General features: G+C 39.8%; 1 protein-coding gene across 1 annotated transcript; it reads left to right on the forward strand.

Moving 5' to 3' along the window:
* Positions 1-27549, forward strand: Gtsf1 (gametocyte specific factor 1). The gene is made up of 9 exons (XM_021652077.1): positions 1-72; positions 2441-2485; positions 5087-5187; positions 10806-10932; positions 11575-11658; positions 12104-12167; positions 15470-15564; positions 24034-24067; positions 27448-27549. The coding sequence occupies exons 2-8, from the start codon at positions 2470-2472 to the stop codon at positions 24048-24050; spliced, it is 504 nt and encodes a 167-aa protein (XP_021507752.1). The 5' UTR covers positions 1-72; positions 2441-2469; the 3' UTR covers positions 24051-24067; positions 27448-27549.

Genomic DNA, 27549 nt, shown 5'->3' on the forward strand with positions numbered 1-27549 from the left:
AGACCGGAAGTGGGCGTTGCCGGGGTCTGGCTGTGAGGCGAAGTCGTCAGTGGGGAAAGCGTCTGGACTGAGGTAGGAACGAGAAAAGGCGGTAGGGTCTTGGCTTGGGTCAGCCCTTGGAAGCAGTTTGAGAGTGAGATACCTTCAAAGTAGTGTCTTACCTCACTCCCCAGCCTTAGCCCCGAACACCGACTGCGTCGGCGGCCGTCTACTCGACGGGCTGCCTAGCATCTTTACCTTGTTTTCAAGGTAACCTCCACCCCCTTGCCTGGTCCTTTTTGCTTGAATTTCCTCAAATATGGGGGGCTTTTTTGTAAAGGGAGAGAGATTACTACTTTACTGAGACTTGAGACTATTTTCAGAATTTAAAGTAGCTTCAGATTCTCACTTTGTCCAGTTCACTGCCGCCTAGTATGGGGAAAGGAATCAAGTCACCTGGTAACATTTTGATGGGGAAGATAAGAGACAGCTGAGTGATGGTTCTATGAATTCCAGAGTCCTTGTAATCAGTCTGTTCGCTAGGAAAGAATAGGTCAGCTCTCTTAAGTTGCTGAATATCTCACTCATCACTGTTTTATATAGCTTAAATTAAAAAAAAAAAAGTAATACTTGATTCTTCCTTCCAAACCTTTCTTATTTTTAAAAAAGTATGACATAACTGTAGTAGCGGTTCCATAAGGTCAGGATAGTTTAATCCAAACATGAAGAATAATTTATAGCTTCTCTGGTGATTTTCATTAACAAATGGGCTCTGCAGCAAAGTACTAAGCTAGAGTTTAGAGTTTAGCTGATTACCTGCATTTCCTAACAAAGGTTCTAATGCTGCTTATGTCATAGAATGGAGGAAGGACTGTAGAATTGTGTGAGAAGCCAAAGGAAAGCTTGCTTAGAGACAACAGCTTGTGTGTGCATCCAGTTTTCAGAAGATTCCTGTGGGAGAGGTTATATACAAAATTAGTTTTCCCGTAATAATAAGTGAACTAAATCAGTGTTAGTAGAGATTTCCAGTAAAAGAGAATTCAAACTCTGGGACATTTTCTCTTTTAATCTTTTTCATGTCTGTTTGTTTTCTTAGGTGTTCTCTGTGACTTCTTTGGGTTTTTTGGTTGGTTGGTTTTGTTTTGTTTTGTTTTGATTTGATTTGATTTGTGAGACATGGTTTCTCTGTGTAGCCTGGGCTGTCCTGGAACTCAGTCTGTAGACCAGGCTGGCCTCTAACTTAGATCTGCCTACCCCAACCTCAGCCTCCCGAGTGCTGGGATTGAAGGCATACACCACCACACTTAGCTCTCTGTAACCTCTTAAATCCTAACATTCATGTATGTTCCCTCGGTATAGTGAGGGACTCCAGTATACTGACTGGAGCAGTACTCATCTTGCCATTGTGTGATAGGAACAGAGTAAAACATCTCTGGAAAGGGAGAACAATGGGCTAGAGAGACAGCTCAGTGGTTAAGAGCACTGTCTGCTCTTCCAGAGGTTCTGAGTTCAGTTCTCAGCAACCACATGGTAGCTCCCAAACATCTATAATGTGATCTGATGCCCTCTTCTGGCATGCAGGTTTATATGCAGATAGAGCTCTCACAGACATAAAATATTTTTTTAAAAGGAAAAACATCAGTGTGACATTTTCTGATCATGATTAAGAAAAGTCATTAAGATTTATTTTTTGCCAGGCACAACTGTAATCCCAGCACTCTGGGAAGCCAGAGACCGGTGGATCTGTGTGAGTTCCAGGACAGCCTGGTCTATAAAGTGGGTCCAGGACAGCCAAGGCTACACAGAGAAACCCTATCTTGAACTGCCCCCCCCCCAAAATTTTTTTTTCTTTTTTTTATTTTATGTGTTTATGTGCATTTATAAGAGTGCAGCATGGGCATACAATGCCCACAGAGGCCAGAAGAAGGCATTTGAACCCCTGAAACTGGAGTTACAGGCAGCTGTAAGCTATGTAGGTGCTGGGAAACCCAGATCCTCTGTAAGAGCAGTCAGGGCTTGTAACCACTTAGCCATCTTTCCAGCTGGAAAGAAGAGCTTTAAAGTAGTTTATCCAGATGTTTAAATAATGGTATTTTAATGACCTCGACTTGACCCCTATTACTAATGTTAAATAGTATCAAACCCTAATAACAAATAAACAGAGTTGTAATATCACTTAAAATATATATGTTGTCACCTGAATATAGTTTGTCAGTAGTCATGTTTGACCTAGCTGTTTGTGGGCCCTAAAGTTTATTCCAAGAATGTGAGTTATGAGGTGATGCTAAAATTAGTCATAGAAATAAAGAATGCCTTAAAGAAGAGAAGTGTTTAGGAAAGAAGGTTGTGTCCTAAGGGTTTGCTTTATTGAACTTGGGCAGCTTCAGTTCCAGGAGTGACTCGTGGGCCGCCTTTTGATGCATCTCATTTCTGATTCTCTGAACCATGCTTTTTTCTCCAGCACTTGAACAGGACTTCTTTGCCATCAGCATGGAAGACACTTACAGTATGTACTACTTTCTCCTTTTAAAAAAATAATACATCAGTCATGTATAGTTTGATGCCTGACTAGAGTGTGTATGTTGTGAAAAATTCAGATTCCTCCCTGAAATTCTGAGAAAGGTCTTTGTGATGTTGAGGTACAAAATGTTCAAATTTTAAGTACAACACTTTAGTCTACAGCCATATTACCTTGAGGAAATGGTCTGAAACAAGATACTTTAAACTTAAGTAATTAGATGTGAGAACCAACTGTAATGGTATACATAAATCCTGGCTCATAGGAGCTGAGTCACAAGGATCACAGCCAGCATGGGCTTCACAGTCAAGAACATCAAAAGACAACAGGTCAGCGAAAGGGCTCAGACAAGCCATACAGGCCTGGCAGCTGTAGTTTGAGTTTCAGAAGTCATATAAAAGTAGGAGAGAAAACTAATGCTGTAAAGTTGTCCTCTGACCTACACACACGCATACACACACTATACACAGAATAAAAAATACAATATTTTTAAATACTGGGGATATAGCCCAGTGGTAGAATACTTGTATAGCATTCTTAAGACTCATAATTTTGTCATCAACACCAAGATATACATTAGATAGATAGATAAATAGATAGATAAATAGACAGACAGACACAGTGATTGATTAGATTGGTGACTAAGATAGGTAGATAGATAGACAGACATAATGATTAGATTGGTGACTAAGATAGGTTGATTGATTGATTGATAATTCTTTTAGAACAGTAAATTAGAGCTGACCTACATTGCCAGACCAAGAAAGCATTCATGGTAGTCCTCAAGATCAACTTTGACACATGTTCTATATGGGCTGACAGTATGTGTGAATTATAAGATACCTCCATTCTGCCAACTGCCAACATTTGCTAGTGATGGAATGGATTAAATGAAGGAAACTGATAAGAATTTCATCTGTGAATGTTCCCTGGGTGTTCTGAGCTTCAGAAATAAGAAAAGATTGCTGGCTAAGAGCTCAGTTGGCATAATAAGCGTGCCTGTCCTCTAGGACTTTTCTTCCCTATTTGTTCTGTCCTTCAGATCACCTTTCAGGCTGATTTGCATCACAACCATGGTTAGCAATTTATTCCATGTTTACCACTCTTCCAGTGAAACTGTCAGTTTCAGTTCCCCTGTGGTTTCTGATTTTCATTGCAGTCTCCTGTTTTATAAGCTTTTTATCAAAGGTGAATTATTTATCTTACTTTTATTCTTCAGGGGTTTCTAGAGTGTTTTATTAGGTTACCTTTTGTTCTCAGGATGTACTTAACCATTTAATTTTCCTTCCTTTGCCAGTCTTGTTAAGATTTGGGGCACAGCCTGGGCAGCTTAGACAGCCTAAAGGCAGCTTTGAATAACATGGTACAGATTCAGGGTTTTCTAGACATTATAGTCTGTGTTTACAGTTGTCTTAGCTGTGTGAGGTTCTGTCTTTGCAGTTTATTTTTATTTTAGCTGCTCAGTTTGGTAGTCATGAGATTAAGGATTGCTTTTTTCTCATCTGTGTTCCAAAACATGAAAAGTAAAATCACCTACCTGACAAAAGTAATGAGATCATTGTCAAGGAAACTAGGGTGGCCAATAGAACATACAGAAATAAAGCAGAGAACAGAGTGGGGGAAAGCTCAATTTATTAATACTTCATAGAATATTCAGTTGAAGCAATATTGATATCAATTTGTTAACTAGAAATAGACAAGGATGCTAATGAGATTATTTTCAACTTCTCCTATGGCCAGCTGGATTGGGTGAGTGGAGTTCGAAAGTACAATGGTCCACAGTGTTTATACTGGTATATTAACAATCCATTCCAACTTTAGTGGGTTGGGAAAGTGTGGTTGGAGTAGCTGGAGAATAGAAATAGCTCCAAATTGTTATTTTTAAGAAAGGAAAAGGGGCGGGCTGGAGAGATGGCTCAGAGGTTCAGAGTACTGACTGTTGTTCTTCCAAAGGTCCTGAGTTCAATTCCCAGCAGCCACATGGTGGCCCATAACCATCTATAATGATACATGATGCCCTCTTCTGGTGTGTAGGCACACATGTAGGCAGAATACTGTATAAATAATAAATAAATAAATCTTATAAAAACAAAGAAAAGGAAAAAATACTGTGGATGTCATTTAATAATTTTGTTTTATAATAAGAAAGAAAACCATATTCAGTCAAATGAATGAAACCGCAGTACACCATTGCGGGTTGTACCCACAAGAGTCAGTGATAACACAATTTTATTGTCTCATAGTTCCATTTCACTTTTAATCTTTTACTCACACTTTTTTTTGTTTTGGTTTGGTTTTGGGTTTGTTTTGTTAGTTTTGTTTTCTTCGAGACAGGGTTTCTTTGTGTAGTCCTGGCTGTCCTGCAATTCACTCTGTAGACCAGGCTGCCTTCAAACTCAGAGATCCACATGCCTCAACCTCCTAAATGCTGGGAGTAAAGGCGTGTGCTTCCAGCACCAGGCCAGTCTAACTGTTCTTTAGACTGCCTTGTTCTTATTTGTGGATGTATTGAAAACACTATGTGAAAGACTACTGCAATTTTACAAGGCCCTGTTATACTTTATACTTACTGTGGTTTTTCTCTTTCAGTCGACTCCCTGGACCCTGAAAAGTTATTACAGTGCCCCTATGATAAAAATCACCAGATCAGGGCCTGCAGGTTTCCTTATCATCTTATCAAGTGCAGAAAGGTAGGGTATTGTTTTTGTTATTTTCCCTTTAATGCCATCTTGAGTTCTCCTGAAGAACCAAGCTTCAGAAGCAACAAATCATTTAATATACATATTTTAACTGAATGCCAGACTATTTGGCAAGTCTGCCTTTGTTAAGTTTAATGTGTTTGTTTTATTCTTAGAAATATATAAAATTCTTATCTTTTATTTTCTTCCTCCTAACTAGCAACAAGACATTGCTTATAAACAGTGTTTATAGACAGTGTCTCTAGAGTCTTATCTTTTAGAAAACGAAGAAATCACTAATTTTTTTCCTTGTAATGAGAAATCCCTCTTACCTTATAAATCTGATGTGTTCGTTATTTCTTTTTAAACTATTTTTAGATTTATTTTATGCGTACGAGCATTTTGATTAAATGTGTATGTGCACCGTGTGTGTGCCTAGTGCCTGTGGAAGTCTGAAGAGTGGGTTAGATCCCTGGGACTGGAGTTAAAGGGTTATTATTATTAAAGGTTATGAGCACCCATATGGGTGCAATGAAACAAACCTGGGTCCTCTGAAAATGCAGCAAGTGTTTTTAACCCATGGACTATCTCTGCAGTCCCTCTATTACATTTTTTTTTCTGATCCACCACTGCCCCAGCACATCTTTTTTCTTAATTTTTATTTTTATTTTTTTCTTCACAATTTATTCATTATATATCCCAATTGTAGCCCCATCCCTCAACTCTCCCATAGTCCCACACTCCCTCCCTCTTCCCCACATCCCCTTCCCCTAGTCCACTGAAAGGGGGAGTTCTCCACCATTGCCATCTGCCCATAGCTTGTTAAGTCTCATCAGGACTGCCTGGATCCTCTTCCTCCATGGCCTGGCAAGGCTGCATCATTAGGGGTAAATTTCTTTTTTTAACTTTCTATTCTTTGGGAGATTCACACCATATAGCCCAGTCATACTCACCACCTCTCATCCACCCTTCTCACCCTTTACCCTTGCAAACCCTCCCCAAAATAAAACACATACAAACAAAATAAATAAATAAATAAGTAAACAAAACAAAGTATAGAAAACATCTTGTTGTGGAAGCTACAGTGTGTCACAGTGAGTCCTACAACATACCCTTCCGTCCATACGGCTTTAATAACAAATGTTCATTGCAACATCTTTTTATTTTTCATTTTTTTATTCATTCATTTATTTATTTTAGTTTTGCTTTTTTCAAGACAGAATTTTTCTATGAAGGTTTAGCTGTCCTGACTCACTTTGTAGCTGGCCTCGAACTTCACAGAGATCCACCTGCCTCTGCCTCCCTGAGTAAGGAGATACAGGTATACACCACAGTACCCAGTATTCTTATTTTTTTAAGATATTTTTTATGTGTATATCTGTCTGCCTGTGTGAGTTTATATGCACAGTGTGCACACGGGTGCCCATAAGGGCCAGAAGAGGGCATCAGAGCCCTAGTAACTGGAGTAAGCAGGCAGTTCTTAGCCACCATGTAGGTACTGGAACTGTACCTAGGTCAGTGGCAAGAGCAGTAAGCACTGTTAACCACTGAGCCATCTCTATTTTTTTAATTAGCATTTTCTTTCTAGTTACTTCTTTATAGACTTAGCGAATGTAACCTATTCTAGTTCTTTGTTAGTTAAAAAGTACTCGTACAGGGTTGTTAGAATACTGATGTTGGGGGCTGGAGAGATGGCTTAGCAGATAAGAGCACTGTCTGTTCTTCCAGAGGTCCTAAGTTCAATTCCCAGGAACAACATGGTGGCTCACAACCATCTATACTGGAATCTGATGCCCTCTTCTTCATGCAGGTACACATGCAGATAGAACACTCATACATAAAGTAAATAAATAAAATCTTAAAACAAAAAGAATACTGATGTCAAGGCTGTAGAGATGGCTCAGAGGTAAGAACAATTGCTGCTCTCCCAGAGGTCCTAAGTTCAGTTCCCACTACCCATATCAGTCATCTCACTGCCTGTGACTCCAAATATAGGAAATGCAGTGCCCTTTTCTGGCCCTCCACAGGCCACAGACACCTGTACTCATGTGCACATGTGTGCAAGCGCACACATACACACTATCAAAGTAAGATCTTTTTAAAATTTAAGATTTACATTTTATGTATATGTGTTTTGCCTGATGTACACCACATGCATACTTGGTGACTGAGACAGCTTTGTGAAAGAGCATCAGGTCTCCTTGGAACTGAAGTTATATATAGTTGTAACCTACCATGAGGGCACTGGGATTGAATCCACATCCTCTGCAAGAGCAGCTGTGCTCTTAACCTCTGAGCAGTCTCTTTAAAGAATACCATTGTCAGATACAGATACCAAAAGTTTAGTATTTAATCCAAATTACATATATTTATTACCTTAAATAATCGAGTCAGTCTCTAGCACCACATAAAAGCATGCCTATAATCCCAGCACTAAAGAGGTAGGGGCAGGAGAATCAGAAGTTCAAGGTTACCCTCAACTATATAGCACATTGGATGCCTAGGCTACATAAGACTGTCTCAAAACAAGGAAGCACACAAACCAAACAGTCATGGTGACACACGCCTGTAATCCAGACAGTTGTAATTAGAAAGTTGAGGCAGGATGGTCATGAGGTCAAGGACAGTTAAACTATAAAGTGACCTCCTGGAATACATAAGATCCTGTTTGGGGGCTGGAGCTATGGCCCAGAGGTTAAGAGTTCTGGTTATACTTCCAAAGGTCCTGAGTTTAATCCCCAGAAACCACATGTGGCTCATAACCATCTATAATGAGATCTGGTGCCTTCTTCTGGCCTGCAGGCACACATGCAAGCAGAATACTGTATAAATAATAAATCTAAAAAAAAAAAAAAAAAAGTTACCCTGTCTCAAAAAACTGAGGGGTGGGGGTGGAGAGATAACTCAGTGGTTAAGAGCACTTGTTCTTGCAGAAGGCCTAGGTTGGATTTCCAGCACCCACATGGTGGCTCACAGCCATCTGTAACTCCAGTTGCAGAGAATCTGACCCACTCTCCTGACAAGGCACAGATATGATGCATATACATTCATGCAAGCAAAACATCCATGTTTATAAATATATCGAAGTATTAGCTGGGCATGGTGGATTATGCCTTTAATCCTAGCACTCAGGAGGCAGAGATAATCTGTGATTTCAAGGCCAGCCTGGTCTAACAGTAAGTGCCACGGTAGCCAGGGCTACATAGATCCTGCTTCAAAAAAGAGGAGGGCTAGAAAGATGACCAACAGTTAAGAGCACCTCTGTTGCTTTTCCAGCGCACCCAAATTTACATCAGATGTCTTAGAGCTCCAGGAGAATACCTCATACACATTTAAAATAATTAAATAAAATATTTTAAGCTGGTTGTCCTAAGTAGGTATGGTGGTACATGCCTATGATCCTACCACTTGCAAAGCTAAGGCAGGAGGATTGCCATGAATTCAAGTCCATTCAGGGCTTTATAGTAAAACCCTCCCTCCAAAAAGCTTTGCATTCAATGTCTAAATGCCTTATATAAATAATGGAGAGTGTATCTCATAAATTTTATTTTTCTTTCTTTTTTTTTTTGAGGGGGGGAGGGGGCCAGGGGCTAGCCCTGGGGATTGAATCTAAGGCCTCTTACCACTGAGCTGTGTTGCCAGCCCTTAATTTGAAACAGATCTCACTAAGTTGCCCAAGGTTGAACTGTAGCCCAGGCCAACTTTGAACTTTCCATCCTTCTGCCTTAGCCTCCTTGTAGCTGATATCTTAGGCCTGAGCCACAGGCTGCTTTTGTTTGTGCTTGCTGGCTTGCTTGGCGTTTTGGAGGGGGCGGGCACTTCAGTTTTTGAAGTAGGACTTCTTGTAGCCAAGGCTGGTCTCAATTTGCTAGTTAAGGAGGACCTTTACCTGCAGGTCTCTCTCTGCCTTCCCTTCCCAAGTGCTGGGCTTGAAAGTCTGTCCCACTCTGCCCGGCTACAGAGTGCATATGTGCATATGGTATATGTAGTGGATGCGCATGTGTGTGCACCAGAGGAGGCGAGAAGAGGGCATAGAGTGCTCTCAGATGTCACTCAGCCTTGTTCCTTTGAGACAGGGTCTCTTCCTGAACCTGGGGTTTATGGTTTTTGTTTTTGGTTTTGTTTTTGGTTTTGTTTGTTGGTGGTGGTTTTGTTTTTTTGCTTTTGTCAACTAGACCGGCAGTCAGCAAACTACCTTCTGTCTTTGCTCCCTACCAGTGCTGGCATTACAGGCATGCAAGACAACACCCAGCTCATTACTGGGTGCAGGGATCCAAACTAAGGTCCTTATGATGGGCCAGACCCATACAGGTTTCTTAGTCCTGCATTTTTCCAGCCTGCTTCTCACTAGTTTTACATCTTGAGTTTTGTTTGTAATTCACCGTTAAAACTTTGTTTATTGAAAGTTTTTCTCATATATTTTGATCATGTTCTCCAACCTTCCTACCCACCCAACTTTATGTTCTTTTTCTCTTTAAAACAATAACAAAACATTTTAGTATATGTTTGCACATATGTGTGTGCCACAGTGTACATGTGAAATAGAACAACCTGCAAGAATCAAGCCTCTTCCACCATGTAGGTCCTGGATATTAAACTCAGGTTGTTAGACTTGAGCCATCTCTTTACCCCTCTTTTTTGTTTTTTCTTTAATGTGTGTATGTGTGTGTACCCACAGAGACCAGAAGAGTGTCAGATTGCCTAGAGCTGGAGTTACAGACAGTTGTCAGGTTTCCAGTCAGTGTTCTTAACTCCTGAGCCATCTCTCTAGATCTCTCTAGGCCCTTTTTATTTTCTTTTTAATTTCTTACTTGCTGGTACGTTTGCCATGACATTTTGGTGATAATAAATCCTTTGTTTAGGTTTAAAACAAGGTACTGGCTTACAAAGTAAATATCATTTGGGCTTTTACTAAGTGAAATAGCTGAAATAAAAGTTAAGCTGCTCCCCAGCCAGTGGTGATGCATGCCTTTGATTTCAGCCTTTGGGAGACAGAGGCAGTCTGGTCTACAGAGCAGAGTTCCAGGACAGCACCAGCTCCACAGAGAAACCTTGTCTCAAAAAATAAAAAGTTAAGTTGTTCAGGGCCTCATTTCAGGCATCGTTACTTTAAATCAGTGTCCCTGTGTTGTTCTGAAAAATCATTAGCTTATCTCTGCAGCTCCCTTACAACAGCTATTTCCCAGCACTGTCGCATTGCGAAAGCCAGGCACTGCTGCAGTGCCCATTGTTGGTCCTGAGTGTCAGCTTTCAAAGACACCCAGAGAGCTCCAGCACTTCAGGCTGTGCTTTCTGATAAACAGGGAGAAGAGATGGTTCATATTGACTGCTTTGCTTTTTATAAGCCACTAAAATCCCATTGTGTACTGTTATCCCTACAGTCATAAACAAAAGGTTTGCATTTTTGAAGATACTGAGATAGTAGCTGCATGGTCTGTATGGGTGATAAATAAATCCCTCTTAGGTTTCTGTGATGACTGTCTCTACCATGGCTGAGTGTACCCACCATAGCTGTGACATAAACTTGCAGAAAGAGTTCAGGGAGCCATTTATAGAAAAAGGCTGGGCTAGTTTTCTTGAATTTTATGAGATCCCAAGAATTGATGGATCCCTAAATTTTGATTCCACAGAATCATCCTGATGTCGCAAACAAATTGGCTACTTGTCCCTTCAATGCTCGGCACCAGGTTCCCCGGGCTGAAATCAGTCATCATATCTCAAGCTGTGATGACAAGAGCTGTATTGAGCAGGATGTGGGTAAGCCTGACTAACTACTACAGTATCCCAGGACTTGGGGTTAGCCAGTCAGTTTGGAATCACAATACATCATTGGCTTGCTTTCTGGCTTTTGCCATTCAGAAGAACATTTTTCTGCCTTTGAGATGATGATGTGGCTATGTCATTGTAGCAGTGGGTTGTTAGTGTCTGTATAAGTCAGACTGTTTTCTCTTCTGAACAGCCTGATTGATTTTATTACAATAAATCATCTAAAATGATTTTAGGAGATGGAGCTCAGTGGGTCGAGTACTGACCTTGCATGGATAAAGCACTGAGTTCCATATCCTGTACCACAAAAATCATGGGCATAGTGGCATTGACTCGTAATCACAGTACTCAAGAAGATCTGAAGTTTAAGGTCAACTTTGAGTCTGAAGCCAGCCAGAAACATTAGACCTTGTCTCAGTAAATAGATAATCCTGCTATTGTCATGAGTAAGGTAACAGTCTTTGTGTCTGTTTCTTGTCCTGTCAGCTTTCATCCTATCCATATTTAGAAACAGAGACTCAATAAGCCAGTAGAATACCCTGAAGTCTTTAAAGGCCTTAAATACCCTAAGCAGAATAACCCAGCAGGTTCACTACCCCACCCTCTATGTAGCAAATCTCTGTTGTCTTACAGTCAACCAAACCAGGAACCTTGGACAAGAGACTCTGGCTGAGAGCACATGGCAGTGCCCTCCTTGTGATGAAGACTGGGATAAAGGTGAGATGCCTCTACATTTTTTTCTTTACATGTTTAAATCTCAAATCATTTGCTTAAGATAGAAGGAAGATTTTCTTTTTTATGAACATGCCATGTTGTTCAGAATGCCTTATTTTTATTGGGTCCCAAAATGAGCACATTTGTATCACTGTGCTGATACTTAGAACAGCCCATCTCCCTTGATTGCAAGAAGCGCTTCTTTACATCTGTTTTCCCCATAAATTGTGTTGCACCATCTATGCACATTTATTATTATTAATGGCTCTGGTGTTTATATCCTTCACTGTTAAATTCCTGCTTCTGTATCACTTGGGTGGGGCACTCAATCAATTTTTACTTACACCCCCCAAAACTTAGCTGTATTATTTCCCATCTGACAAGTTCAACTAACATGGATTGGTGTTTTATCTAGTAGTATCACAAATTATTTTGCTTCCTTTGGCAGATTTATGGGAACAAACTAGCACCCCATTTGTCTGGGGCACAGCCAGTTTCTGTGGCAACAACAGGTAAATTCAGTGGTCTTACACTCATCACTACCTCCCCAAATCCAAGTGTGTGACAAAAACTAATAGAACTGAGCGTGGTGGTGCTTGTCTTTAATCCCAGCACTCCGGACAGGGGCAGGAGGATCTCTTGAGTTTGAAACCAGCCTGGTCTAATAAGTGAGTTTCAGGACAACCAAGGCTACACAGAGAAACCCTGTCGGATGGATGGATGGATGGATGGATGGATGGATGGATGGATGGCTAGTCAGTCAGTCAGTCTTGGGTGTGAGACACCATGACCAAGGCAACTGTTATAAAGAACAATATTTAATTGGGGGTGGCTTACAGTTTCAGAGGCTTAGTCCATTATCGTCATGGCAGGAAGCATGGCAGTATTGAGGCAGACATAATGCTGGAGGAGCCAAGAATTCTTCATTTCGATCCAAAGGCAGCCAGGAAGAGACTGAAATTTTACACTGGCTGGAGCTTAAGCCTAGGAAACCTCAAAGCACCCCCGCCCCGCAGTGACACCCCCCCTCCAACAAGGCCATACTATACTCCTATAGTGCCATTCTCTGTGGACCAAGCATTCAAACACAGCAATCTATAGGGGCCAAACCTATTCAAAGGATCACGTAAATAAATAAATAATAATGCAGGCCACCATCTTTCCTTGATGAAGATTCTTGGTAACAAATATTGTTTGGAGAGGGGTTCTTATTTGTGTGTGTGTGTCTGTCTGTCTGTTTGTGTGTTCTTTGGAGGCCAGAAGAGGTTGTCAGATACCCTTGAGCTGGAGAAATAGGCAGTTTTGAGTCACCTGACGTGGGAACTGGGAAGCAAGCTGCAGTACTCTGTAAGAGCAGCAAGTGCTCTTAATTGTTAAGCCTTACTTGTTCTTTGATTCATAAAGACATGGACTTAAAACTTCAACTATAATAATACTGCTTTATAATCTAATAAGAAAAGCAATAGTGCCTTATATTTCAATTCTTATATTTCTTGGTGTTCCTGTATTCCAATTGTTTGGGGTTTTGTTTTACTAGGTTTGTGTTATTTCAAGACTGAAAAAAAGTTATCCAGTTATACCACTTAGACTGTTGTAATCCTAGATAACCAATGCTTGGGGTATGGAACAAACCTTATGGCTGGTGAGACAGGTTAGTGAGTACAGGCATTTGCAGCCAAGCCTGACCACCCGACTTTGGTCTCCAAGGCCCACATAGTGAAAGAAGAGAACAGATTCATGAAAGTTGTTCTCTGACCTCTGTATACATGCTGTTAGGTGCACAATCTTTCACAAACTGCCACACAAATATGTTTTTCAAAATTAAAAGAGGACTGGAGGCCATGTGGTGGCACATGCTTTTAATCCCAGCACTTTGAAGACAGAGGCAGGTAGATCTCTGAGTTTGTGGCCAGCCTGGTCTTCAGAGCAAGTTCCAGGACATCCAGGGATGCACAGAGAAACCTTCTGTCTCAAAAGGTAGGGATGACTTGAGGGGTTAAGAGCATTTGTTGCTCTTTGAAAGACCTGAATTTGGTTCCCAGTACCCACATCAGACAACCCACAACTGCTTATAACTAGCTCCATGACATCCATATCCTCTTCTAGGCTCTGTGGACACCCACACACATGTGCACATACACTTGTAAATTTTTTTAAATCCTGAAAGTTCTTTGAGATTAGGAAATCCAGAGTGTGTATCTAATGAGTAAGAAAGAAAATAAATCTCTTTTTAGTACTTATATTTTGTATCCAATTTAGAATTGTAAGATTTTGCATTGCACCAACTTTCAAACCATAGAAGATCAAGTTTCAAATGCAAATGATACTATTTCAGGGTTATAGAATGAAGGAATAAAATGGTATACTTTTCTTTTTCCCAAAATCAAATACCTAATTTTGTATTTTATTTTTATTGTTTTTAATTATGTGTATGTAGATATGTGCACATGAGTGGTAGTGCCCAGAGGCCAGAGGTGTCCAATCTCCTGGCGGTGGAACTACATACAGGTGGTTGTGAACCGCTTCATGTAGGTGTTGGAAATCAAACTCAGGTCCTCTGGAAGAGCAGTACATGCTCTTAACTGCTGAGCCATCTCTCCAGCACTCATAAAATGCTTTAAATTGTAGGGGCTCGGTACTTAGAGAATTGGCTGCTTTTCTGGAGGACTCAGGTTGGATTCTCAGAACCACATACTGTCTCCCAGTTGTCAGTAACTCCAGCGCCAGAGTAATCCAACACCCTCCACTGCCCTTTGTAGGCATTAGACACACAAGTGTTGCATAGACATACATGTGGACAAAACATCCATACACATGAAAATGATAATTTATGAAGAGATCTGTTGCCGCTGAGCATGGTGGGACACATCTTTAATCCCAGCACTCACACTCAGGAGGCAAAGGCTGTTAAATAGTGAGTTCCAGCCAAGAATAGACAGACCCTGTCTTGTTTGGACAAGTGGGATTTTATCACAATACCGACCAGTAGATGGCATTAAAGTTTGTCTCAGTTTCTATAAAATGTAAATGTAAGGAGCTGAGGAAATGGCTCAGTGGTTAAGAGCACTGACTTCTCTTCCAGAGAACCCAGGTTTGAATCTCAGCACCCACATGACAGCTCATGGCTCTCTGTAACTCTAGTTCCAGGGGAATCCAACACTCTCATGCTAACACACATGCAGGCAAAGCACCAGTGCACATAAAAAAATTTTAAATGACTCTTTTTAAAATGTAAATGTAAAACTCCATCTTTTGTTGTTTTGGTTTTGATATTTTTGTTTTGTTTTGTTTTGTTTGAGACAGAGATTCTCTATGTAACCCTGGCTATCCTGGAATTGGCTTTATAGATCAGGCTAGCCTTGAACTCAGATCTGCCTGCCTCTGCTTCTTCGTGCTGAGTGTTGGGATTAAAGGTGTGTGCCACCACACTCATAACTCCATCTTAATGTACATATAGAATTAGGAACATTCCAGAGAAATGGTAATCAGTGTAATTGTAAGAATGGTTTGGTTTGGTTTGGCTTTTGTTTTTTCAAGACAGAGTTTCTCTGTAGTCCTGGCTATCCTGGAACTCGTTCTGTAAACCAGGCCTCAAACTCACAAAGATCCACCTGCCTCTGCTTTCCAAGAGTTGGGATTAAAGCGTGCACCACCACTGCCAGCAGGAATATTTTGATAGACTTATGTTCATATTTCAGATGAGTGGTGGTAGTTTACCCACTTAAAAACATTTTGATTGCCATATGTATGTGTGTGCCTGCCTGCCTAAGAATATTGGTATGATGGCATCAGATTATTCCCTTTTCTTTTTCAGTCCTGCAAACAACATAGTTATGGAACATAAGAGTAACCTGGCTTCAGGCATGCGAGTTCCCAAGTCTCTGCCCTATGTTCTGCCATGGAAAAACAGTAAGTGAAATAAATGTCAAAGTATTCTTGCTCTCTTCATTGTGACAGAAACAATTGGTTTGATTAATTAGATAGCGTTCAGCCTGATGCTAAAGTAAGTATGACTCTGTAAATTTTGTGTTCAAAGCACCTCACTTACCTCAGGCTACTCCTAGGCCTGGTTGCAAACAAGAAATTAAGAATAACTTGAAACTACTGCTCTTCTAGAGGATCTGAGTTTGGTTTCCAGCATCCAAGTCAAGAGATTCACAACATCCTATGAACACGATTTACAGGTGATCCAACTTCTCTGGCGCCTGTTCTCATATTACATACTGCCACACTAAGACACATGTGCATTATGCATTAAAGTAATTTTAAAAATAAAAAAATAATAAAAATATTTTAAAAGATGAGATACAAGTATACAGAAACAAAACAGGTATTTTCCTGCCATGGAGTAATCACTGGTATCAAAGTACTCTAAGTAGATGTCAGGTCCATTAAAGGGGCTAAGACAAGGTCATCTCATTATCAAGTCATTAATTTAAAAATCAGAAGATCAGAAAAAACTGTATTTCAGGAACCTAAAAGAAAATGGGTAGAGAAGGAGAAAACAGTGCTAAGAACAGCATAGGGAATGGAATTCAGATATATTCTGTAAACATTTGAGCCTATACTGGGCAAATAGGTATTAAGTTCACATAATTCTTCCCTGTTTAAAAAAAAAAATCCACAATTGGGGGGTTGCAAAGATGGCTCAGTTAAGAATACTTGCTGCTCTTGCAGAGAACCCAAGTTAGGTTCCCAGCACCCACACACCAGCTCACAATTACCTGTAACTGCATTTCCAGGGAACCAAATAATCTCTTTTCACCTCCACAGACACCAGACACACATGTGGTACACATATGTATATACAGACCATACACATAAATTTTTTTAATTAAAAAAAAATAGCAGTAAGGTCTGCTCATGCCCTTCATGTGCCATTTCCCAGGATCCAGCAATTCCCGCAACCCCATAGGCAGCAGCCATCAGAGACTACCAGTTCCTTTCCTCCTGGGTCCCTCTGGGCAAACCCAGCAGTGGTGAGGTCTGTCCCATGCCCTCTGCACACCATTTTTGGGTCCTAGATCTACCTTTAATCCCAGAGGCTGTCAGCAATCAGGGCCTACCAGCCAGGTCCTTGCAGGCAATCCAGCAGTGGTATAGTCTTCATCCTGTTCTCCATAGGCTAGTTCCCAGGCCCCAGCCATACCTGCAATCTCAGAGGCCTACTGCTATCAGGGACCACCAGGCCTGCCAACACCAAGAACAACCAGATGGCTAAATGCCAGCATAAGAACATGCTCAACAAAACTGGTGGGCAGTATAGCACCACCAGAACCCAGCTATCCTACTACAACAAGCCCTGGACAGCCTAAGAAACCTAAAGTACAAGAAAATGGCCATAAATCTAATATTATGAAGATGATAGAGGCCTTTAAAGAGGAAATTAATAAATCCCTCAAAGAAATACAAGAAAATGCCATCAAACAGGTGAAGGAAATGAATAAATCCCTTAAATATAGAAAAATACAAGCAAATAAGAGAAGGAAATGAATAAAACTAACTGTTCAAGACCTGAAAATGGAAATAGAAGCAATAAAGAAACACAAACTGAGGCAGTCCTGGCGATGGAAAAGCTACAAAAGAGAACAGGAACTACAGATGTAAGCATCGCCAACAGAATACAAGAGATGGAAGAGAGACTCTCAGGCACAGAAGATTCAATTGAAAAAAAAAATCAATACATCAGTCAAAGAAAATGTTAAATCTAAAAAGTTTCTAACACAAAACATCCAGGAATTTTGGCCCACTATGAAAAAAGCCAAACCTTAGAATAACAGTAACAGAAGAAGATTCCCAGCTCAAAGGCCCAGAAAATATCTTCAACAAAATCGTAAACAAAAGTTCCCTAACTTACAGAAAGAAATGCTTATAAATATACAAGAAGCTTCCAGAACACCAAAGAGGTTGGGCCAAAAAAGAAAATCTTCCCATCACATAATAATCAAAACACTAAATCTACAGAACAAAGAAAACTAGAATCTTCAAGGGATAAGGGAAAAGTACCATATAAAGGCAGGCCTATTAAAATTACCCAGACTTCTCAACAGAGACTTTAAAAGTTAGAAGGACCTGAGCAAATACTTTGCAGACCCTAAGAGAGCACAGATGTCAGCCCAAACTACTATATCCATCAAAACTTTGAATCACCATAGATGGAGAAAACATGACAAAACCAAGTTTAAACAATCTTTCCACTAACTCAGCCCTACCGAGGACTCTAGAAGTAAAAGTCCCAACACACACTAACTGCACCCAAGAAAACACAGGAAATAATTTCACACAAGCAAAACCCAAAATATATCAACATCAAAATTACAGCAATCAACAGTCATTGGTCATTAATATCTCTCAACAGCAGTGGACTCAGCTCCTCACAGGCTAGCCAAGTAGATGTGAAAACAAAATCCATCATTGTGCTGCATAAAAGAAACACACCTCAGCAACAAAGATAAGCATTACCTCAGAATAAAGGGATGGGAAAAATTTTCCAAGCAAACTGACCCAAGAAACAAGCAGGTGTAGCCATTCTATTATCTAATAAAATAGACTTTCAACTAAAAATAATCAGAAGAGATGGGGAAGGACACTTCATATTCATCAAAGGAAAAGTCCACCTAGAGGACATCTCACTTTTGAATATCCATGTCCCAAATGCAAGGTCACCCACATTCTTAAAAGAAACATTACTAAAGCTTAAATCACACATTAATAATGGGAGACTTCAGCAGCCCACTCTCACCAATGGACAGATCAGTGAGATGGAAATTAAACAGAGAAATAATGAAACTGACTGGCTTTTTAATTAAATGGACCTAACAGATATCTACAGAACATTTCACCCAAACACAAAAGAATATGCCTTCTTCTTAGCAACACACAGAGCCTTCTCCGAAGTTGGCCATATACTCAGTCACAAAGCAAGCCTCAGCACCTTGAACGCTTGTTCAAGATTGAAATAATCCCTTGTACCTTATCAAACCACCATGGACTAAAGCTGGACATCAGCAACAACAGAAAGCCTACAAACTGAAATGGGGAGGTGGTGCATGCCTATGATCCCAAGACTCTGTGAGTCCAAAGCCAGCCTGTTTTGGTCTACAAAGTAAGTCCGGGACAGCCAAGGCTACACAGAGAGACCCTATCTTGGAAGAAAAAAAAAAAAAAAAAGCTTACAAACTCATGGAAACTAAACAGCTCTCTACTCAGTGACCATTGAGTTAAGGAAGAAATAAAGAAAAAAATTAAAGCCCTTTTAGAATTCAATGAAAATGAGCATACCCAGACTTATGGGATACAGTGAAAACAGTGCTAAGAGGAAAGTTCATAACACTCAGCACCTTCATAAAGAAATTGAAGAGATCTCATACAAGCAACTTTACAGCACATCTGAAAGCTCTCGAACAAAAAGAAGCAAGGACACCAAAGAGGAGTAAATGGCAGGAAATAATCCAGCTAAGGGCCAAAATCAATAAACTTGGAAACAGAATACAAAGAATCAACCAAGAGCTGGTTCTTTGAGAAAAATCAACAAGATAGACAAACCCTTACACAAACTAATTAAAAGGCAGAGAGAGTGTCCAAATTAACAAAATCAGAAATGAAAAGGGAAAAATAAATAACAGCCACTGAGGAAATCCAAAGAATCATTAGGTCCTCCTTCAAAAGCCTGTCTTCCACAAAACTGGAAAATCTAAATGAACAATTTTTTTTTTTGATAGGCTCCACTTACCAAAGTTAAGTCAAGATCAGGTTAACAATTTAAATAGTTTTATAATCCCTAAGGAAATAGAAGCAGTCATTAAAAGTCTCCCAACCAACAAAAGCCCAGGGCCAGATAATTTTAGGGCAGAATTCTACCAGAAAAGCTAACATGAATACTCCACAAACTATTCCACAAAATAGAAACAAAACGAACATTGCCAAACTCATTCTGTGAGGCCACAGTCATCCTGATATGTAAACCACACAAAGATTCAACCAAGAAAGAGAATTTCATATCAATATCCCTCATGGACATTGATGCAAAAATTACTCAACAAAATACTCGCAGACCGAATCCAAGAATACATAAAAAACATGATCAAGTAGGCTTCATCCTTGGGATGCAGGGATGGCTCAACATATGAAAATCCATCAATGTAATCAACCATATAAACAAACTGAAAGGAAAAAAAACCCACATGATCATTTCATTAGATGCTGAAAAAGCCTTTGACAAAATCCAACACCCCCTCTTCATGATAAAATCTTGGAAAGGTTAGGGAGACAAGGCCCATACCTAAACATAATAAAGACAAAAAACAGCAAGTCAATAGCCAACATCAAATTAAATGAAGAGAAACTTAAAACAATTCCATGAAAACCAAGGGCAAGACAAGGCTGTCCATTTTCTGTATCTCTTCAGCATAGTTCTTGAAGTTCTAGCTAGAGCAATAAGACAAAGGAGAACAAGGTGATACAAATTGGAAAGAAGTCAAATTATCTGTATTCACAAGTGATATGATAGTAAACATATGTGACCTCGAAATTCTACCAGAGAACTCCTACAGCTGATAAACACTTTCAGCAAAGTAGCTGAATACAAAATTTAAAAAATCAGTAGCCCCACTTTATACAAATGATAAACAGGCTGAGAACAAAATTAGGAAAACAGCACCTTTTACCATTTTCACCATATCCACAAATAATATAAAATATTATAACTAACCAAGCAAGTGAAAGACCTATATGACAAAAACTTCAAGTCTCTGAAGAAAGAAATTGAAGAAGATAACAGAAAATGGAAAGATCTCCCATGCTCATGGATCAGTAGGATTAACATATTTAAAATGGCCATCTTACCAATAGAAATCTACAGAGTCAATGCAATTCCCATCAGAATTCCAACACAATTCTTTACAGACCTTGAAAGAGCGATTTTCAACTACATATGGAAAAATTAAAAACCCAGGGTAGCAAAACAATCCTGTAGAAGAAAAGAACTTCTGGAGTTATCACCATCCCTGATTTCAAGTTTCTCTACAAAGCAATAGTAATTAAAAACCACATGGTATTGGCATAAAAACCAGACAAGTTGATCAATGGAATCAAATTGAAGACCTAGAAAATAAACCCACAAACCTACAGACACTTGATTTTTGACAAAGAAGCCAAAACCATACAGTGGAAAAAAAGAAAGAGCATCTTTGACAAATAATGCTGGTCTAACTGGATGTCTGCATATAGAAGAATTCAAGTAGTTCCATATTTATCACCCTGCACAAAACTTAACTCCAGGTGGATCAAAGACCTCAACATAAAGTTGAATACACTAAATCTAATAGAAGAAAAAGTGGGAAATAGCCTTAAACTCATTGGTACAGGAGACAACTTCCTGAACAAAACACCAACAGGTCAACAGTTAAAAAATAGGACCTCATGAAACTGAAAAGCTTCTGTAAAGCAAAGGACACTGTCAGTAGAACAAAGGACACTGTCAGCAGTCTGTACATTGGGAAAAGATCTTCAAACCTATATCTGACAGAGGGCTAATATTCAAAATATATAAAGACCTCAAGAAATTAAACACCAATAAACCAAATAATCCAATTTAAAAATGGGGTACAAAGCCAAAGAGAGAATAATAAACAGGAATATCTTATGGCTGAGAAGCACTTAAAGAAATGGTCAGCGTCTTTAGTCAGGGAAATGCAAATCAAAATGACTCAGATTCCATCTTACACCAGTCAGAATGGCTAAGATCAAAAACTCCAAGTGACAGCAGGTGTGGTGAGAATGTGGAGCAAGAGGAACACTCCTCCATTGCTGGTAAGAGTAAAAACTTGTACAACAACTTTGGAAATCAATCTTGTGCTTTCTCAGAAAATTGGGAATAGTTTTATAGTTCTACCTCAAGATGTAGCTATACCTCTCCTAGGCATATGCCTAAAAGATGCTCCACCATACCACAAGGACATTTGCTCAACTATGTTCATAGCAGCTTTATTCATAATATTCAGAAACTGGAAACAATGAAAGAATGGATAAAGAAAATGTGGTACATTTACACAATGGAATACTGCTTAGCTATTAAAATCAAGGACATCATTAAATTTACAGGTAAATGGATGGAACTAGAAAATATCCTGAGTAGGTAACCCAGACTCAGAAAGACACACATGGTATGTACTCACTTATAAGTGGATATAAGCCATATAATATAGGATAACCATACTATAATCCACAGACCCAAAAAAGCTAAGTAAGAAGGAAGGAAAGATGCTTGAATCTCACTCAGAAAAAGAAATAAAATAGATATCAGAAGTGGATGAAGAGAGAGAACTGGGTGGGAGAGAATGTGCAGGGGAGAACAAGTGGGAAGAGCAGGGCTATGAGAAAGAAGGGAAACAGATGAGGGTACATCTCTAGGACAAGCTAGAGACCTGTGATGGAGTAGGCTCCTGTAAGGATATGGTGGTGTGACTCCTATCAGTATGTGTGTGGGGGGGGGAGATATGGAGACTGAAGTGGCCACCTCCTGTGTCCAGGCAGGACTTCCATTGAAAGGAAGGGGACACCAACCCACACACAAAATTTTCAACCCAAAATTTACCTTGCCTACAAGATATGCAGGAATAAAGATGGAGCAGAGATTGAGAGAATGGCCAAACAATGACTGGCCCAACTTGAAACCCACCCCCTGGGAGAAAGCCAACCCCTGAACACTATTGATGCTTGCACACAGGACCTGCCTAGCATAACTGTCCTCTAAGAGGCAGCAGTGATTCAAAACAGATGCTGAGACCCACAGCCAAACATTAGATGGAGCTCAGAGAATCTTGTGGAAGAGTTGGGGGAAGGATAGAAGGACCCAGAAGGCATTCCACAAAAGACCAACAGAGTCAACTAATCTATGCACATGAGGGCTCACAGAGACCGACCACCAACCAAAGAGCAGGCATGGACTGGACCTAGGACCCCTACACATATGTAGCTGATGGGCAGCTTGCTCTACATGAGGATCCCCTAACAACTGGAACTGGGGCCATCTCTCACATGGACTCTGTCACCTGCTTTTGGACCACTGGCCTTCAGCTGGGCTGCCGTGTCTGACTCAGTGGACGAGGATCCTCTTAGTCCTGATGAGACCTGATGTGCCAGGGAAGGGGGCCAGGCTTCCCTTTTCTGAGGAGAAGGGGAGGGGGAAAACAGAGAAAGAGGGTGGACGGGTAGGAGGGAGAGGAGAGGAGGGGGGCCCTCGATCTGGATGTAAAGTAAATAAGTAAAATTCTTATAAAAAGAAAGAAATTTCTATATTGAGAATACCCAAGATAGGGTCCAGGAGATGGCTCATCAGGTACAAGCACTTACCATGTAAATCTGACAACCTGCTTTTGATTCTTGAGCACATGGGAAAAAGGGAAAAAGCTCCTTCTCCTACATCATATATACATACATATGTATACAACATATACACACATAATAATTATTGTTCAAGATTTAATGAAACAGATACCTAAGAAAGTATGATCTTTATTTAATCCAGACTTTCTAATATTACTCCTGCATCCAAACTTCCTTGAATTCTCTTTATTTCAGTCTCTGTTACTTTTTGAATTAAATTTTGAGTAAGTAGAAAGGATTCATCTTAACGAGGCTAGAGACATGGCTCTGCAGTTAAGAGCACCTGCCGCTCTGGCAGTGTTTTGGTTCCCAGCACCTACATCAAGCAGCTCACACCTGCCTATAATTCTAGTTCCAGGGGACCTAATGCCCTCCTCTATGTTCCATGGGCACCTGCAAACAGGTGGTGCACATAAACTCACATAGGCACACATGCATACACATAAATCTTTTTTAAAAAACAAAGTAGTAAAACAATTTAATTTAAATATTTTCATTTCCCAAAAGTGAGATCACTAAATAATCACCAAAAGGCTTGATATAGCCAGCCATGATAGCACATACCTGTAATCCCAGCACTTGAGAAGCAGAGACGGTAAGATCAGGATTTCAGCCTGTGAGATTGTCTCAGAAAAAGAAAAAAATGGGCAAAAGACTTTTCTTTTTCCATGATTCTCAATGAAATCCCATCACTAATTTTGAATTCTGCTTTAAGATTACTACCCCATATATACTAGGAATAAGTATTGTATTTATGCCAGGCAATAGTGGCATAAATTTAATTTCAGCACTTGGGAGGCAGAGGCAGGCGGATCTCCAAATTAGAAGCCAGCCTGCTCTACAGAGTGACTTGCTTGACAGCTAGGGCTACACAGAGAAACCCTGGATTGGAAAAAAAAAAAAAAAAAAAAGGAATTTGTGTTAAATAAGAGCTGAGGGTAGAATGAGTTTCGTTGACATGATGAATTTATTTTGAAATGTTTGTTCTTACAGATGGAAATGCACAGTAACTGAACATCTTTCTCAAGTAAGTATTTGTTTCATTTCACTATCTTTTCAGATGGTAGCAAGATTTAACTGGACATAAAGCAATTTGAGTCCAATTTTCTGTCAGATTATGATACCAAAATAAAGCTTTGTATGTGTTTTTTATGTATATAGCCTCTATTATCGTTTTACAGGCTAATAAGCATTTACTACTTAAATTAGAATTCTGTTACCATGCTAAGGTCTTTTCCCTAATGTTAGTACACATTGCCTGTTTTGTTTTGTTTTTTACATCAAAGTTGCATTCTAAATTTGCCCTGCCTCTAATAGTGGACTGAGATTAATCAAACAGCTCTGCTTCACTGCTCTGCAATTCTTTCTCTGTGCTGGACAGTTTAGTCATCATTTTTTAAAAATCTATACTCTTTAATTGAGCATTTAAAATTTTGGGGTCTCAAGAGTCTTGCACTGTTGATATTATCTAGTAGGGTTTTTTTTTTGTGCAGAAACTCACAAAAATCTCCTTTTTCCAGATGAAACCTTTCCTGGAGGTTCTTCTGTGGTAGAGCTAAGCTTGGCTGCCTTGCCTGAGGTTGCCTACCCCTACTTCTGGTGGGATAGGACTTTAGGAAGGCTGGGATAGGATTCTGTCCTTCAGTGGATAGTTTTCAAATGAATGAATAATTGATCCCCATCTAAACAGTGAAGTACATGAATCTGTGGTGGGGTTTGTTTTGTACCCTACCTAATGTTTCTTCTGCAAAAAAAGTGGAAAAGCTAAGTGGAAACACCCAGCCAGCCATAATGTCACAGTTTTTAATCCCAGCGCTCAAGCGAGTCAGAAGCAGGAGGATCTCTTGAGTTCAAGGCCAGCCTGATCTACATAGCAAGCTCCAGTACAGTCAGGACTACATAGATACCTGTCTCAGAAAAAAAAAAAAAAAAAAAGTAAGTTCCAGGAGTGGTGATACACACCTTTATCTCAGCACTAGCGAGGCAGAAGCAGGTGGATCTCTGTGAGTTCAAGGGCTTTGTCTACATAGTGAGTTCCAAGACAGCCAGAGGTACATAGTGAGACCCTGTCTCAAAAAAAAAAAGAAGGAAAGAAAGGTCTACAAAGCAAGTTCCGGACAGCCAGGGCTATTACACAGAGAAACCCTGCTTGAAAAATCAGAGGGGAAAAAAGGTTTTAAATGTTAAAAAATAATAATAGAAAAAAGGAAACACCCTTTAGTCATTAGCAATAAGATTAATAAGTTTCTTCTAGCAATTGGCCACTTTTAGTAGGTTTTGACCCCCCTCTGAGACATAATTTCTCTGTATAGCCCTGGCTGCTCTGTAGACCAGGCTAGCCTCAGACTCAAAGCTCTAAGGTGTGTGACACCATACTCAGCTTGGTAGGTTCTGACTTTAAGTTGTTAACTATATCTGGAAACAAGAAAATGAAATTTGGCCCCAGAAGAAAGATACACTGAGGTGAATCAGAAGGAATACACTGAATATACCTGGATAAATGGTGAACTTTGAATTATTATCTTAATATGTTGCATAAGATGTCTGATGATCATATAGTATATCTAGTATATGCAATATATCTAGTAAATGAGAAAGGCAGCTCTATAATGAAAACCTGGAAGAAGCTTCTCATAAGATGAAGACAAGGTATTTCCTCCCACTCAGCACCCCCTTCCCTTTGAGACAAGGTCTGTTGTTGTTCATGTAAACTTAGCTGTCCTGGGACTATACCAAGCTGACCTCCAACTCATGGAACTCCCTCTTCCTCTGTCTCCTGAGTGCTAGGTTAAAGGCACGTGGTATCACACCTGGCTTGTACTTGGCTTTTTAACTTCACTTTTACACAGTGATGAAATTTTTTCTTTTTTAAAAAATATTTATCATGTATATGAATGCTAGCTCTATTTGCATGTACACCCAAATGCCAGAAGAGGGAATCAGATCACACTGTAGATATGACCACCATGTAGTTGTTGGGAATTGAACTCAGGACCTCTGGAAGACCAGACAGTACTCTTAACCACTGAGCCATTCTCTTCAGCCCGAATTTCTTTTTCTGTATAAATGCCTTTCTTATTTAAGACAGCATCTAGATTATGTAGGCCAAGGCTGACCTCAAACTCAAGGTTCTCCTGCCTCATTCAGCCTTCATGGGAACTGGGGTTACAGTTATACACAACCACACACAGTTCTTCCTTGGTCCTCTTAATAAAAAGCAGCATTGTTTTTATGAAACCTGTTGCAAATTTTTCAAGATTTTGGTTTTGGTGTTTTGTTGTTGTTTTGTTTTTTGTTGTTTTCATTGTTGTTGGTTTTTCAAGACAAGGTTTCTCTGTGTAGCCATGGCTTTCCTGGAACTCCCACTACCTCCTGAATGCCGGGATTAAAGGCATGGGCTACCACTGCCCAGCTCAAACTTTTAATAAAAGAAATAGATATAAAAGATATAAAAGAAATAGAAGACATGATTTCCCTTAAGGACCAAGTATGAAAAGCTGGGTGCGATAGCACAAACCAGTAATCCCAGCACTTGGGAAGTGAAGACAAGAGGACCCAGGACTTCAAGATCAGCCTGAGCTATGTAGTTTAAGGACAACCTAGTTTTTATGAAACTCTCTCAGACAAGGGAAGGTGGTGAAAGGGTAAAGGTACTTTGCTTCCAAACCTGAGGGCCTGAGCTTGGTCCTTGGGAGCCACATGATAGAAGAAAGAACCAACTCCCAAAAATTGTCCTCTATGCTCTGTGTAAGCATACACACACACAAATAGAATTTTTAAGTTTTTATTAGATTTATTACTTTGTGAATGTTTTGCCTGCATGTAAATATGTCTACCATATACATGCTTGGTGCCCAGGAAGGTCAGAAGAGGGCATCAGATTCCCCAGAAATGGAGTTACGGATGGTTGTGAACCACCTTGTGAGTGTTGGGAATCGAACCTGGGTTCTCTACAAAAGCAACAAATGCTCTTTAACTGCTGAGCCATCTTTCCAGCCTGGATGGATGTAATTTTTAAAAGTTTTTATACATACATACACTCATACATATCAATATTGTTGAATTAATGAGTAATAGAGTATTTAAGAGGAAAAATAACAGTAAGTTTATTAGAATTCATTCAAGAATTGTTCAAAGTACTTGATTGGCAGAGAGTCAGTTCTCATTTATGAAACTGCTGATGTAAGAAATGTTCAAAGATGGCTGTGAGGAATGTCATCAATTCACTTAGCCAGTCTCCATGTACATGTACAGGGCCAGCAGGCACTCCACGTCCTGCCATTACAACAGTGAATCTCTGGAACAGCCTTGTAAGATCTTGAGGGTTACAGTTGTGTTGATGTTGTTAGATGTAGTTGGTACTTCTGTCACTGGAAGGAAGTAAAACTTTTTCTCATTTCCTTGCAGATGCCAGACTGTGGAAGACTCTTGCTTATTCCTGCTACCCAAGGGTTCTTCTTTTTTCTCTTTATCTAATTATAGAACAGTAAACTGTCTGTGACTTTCAAA

This window comes from Meriones unguiculatus, chromosome 8, assembly GCF_030254825.1.
Source record: "Meriones unguiculatus strain TT.TT164.6M chromosome 8, Bangor_MerUng_6.1, whole genome shotgun sequence".
In the NCBI taxonomy this organism is placed as follows: Eukaryota; Metazoa; Chordata; class Mammalia; order Rodentia; family Muridae; genus Meriones; species Meriones unguiculatus.

Coding starts and splice junctions, on each gene's coding strand:
- Gtsf1 (XM_021652077.1), top strand. Junction 10,933..11,574: donor CTGTATTGAGCAGGATGTGG/GTAAGCCTGACT, acceptor GTTGTCTTACAG/TCAACCAAACCAGGAACCTT. Junction 11,659..12,103: donor TGATGAAGACTGGGATAAAG/GTGAGATGCCTC, acceptor TTCCTTTGGCAG/ATTTATGGGAACAAACTAGC.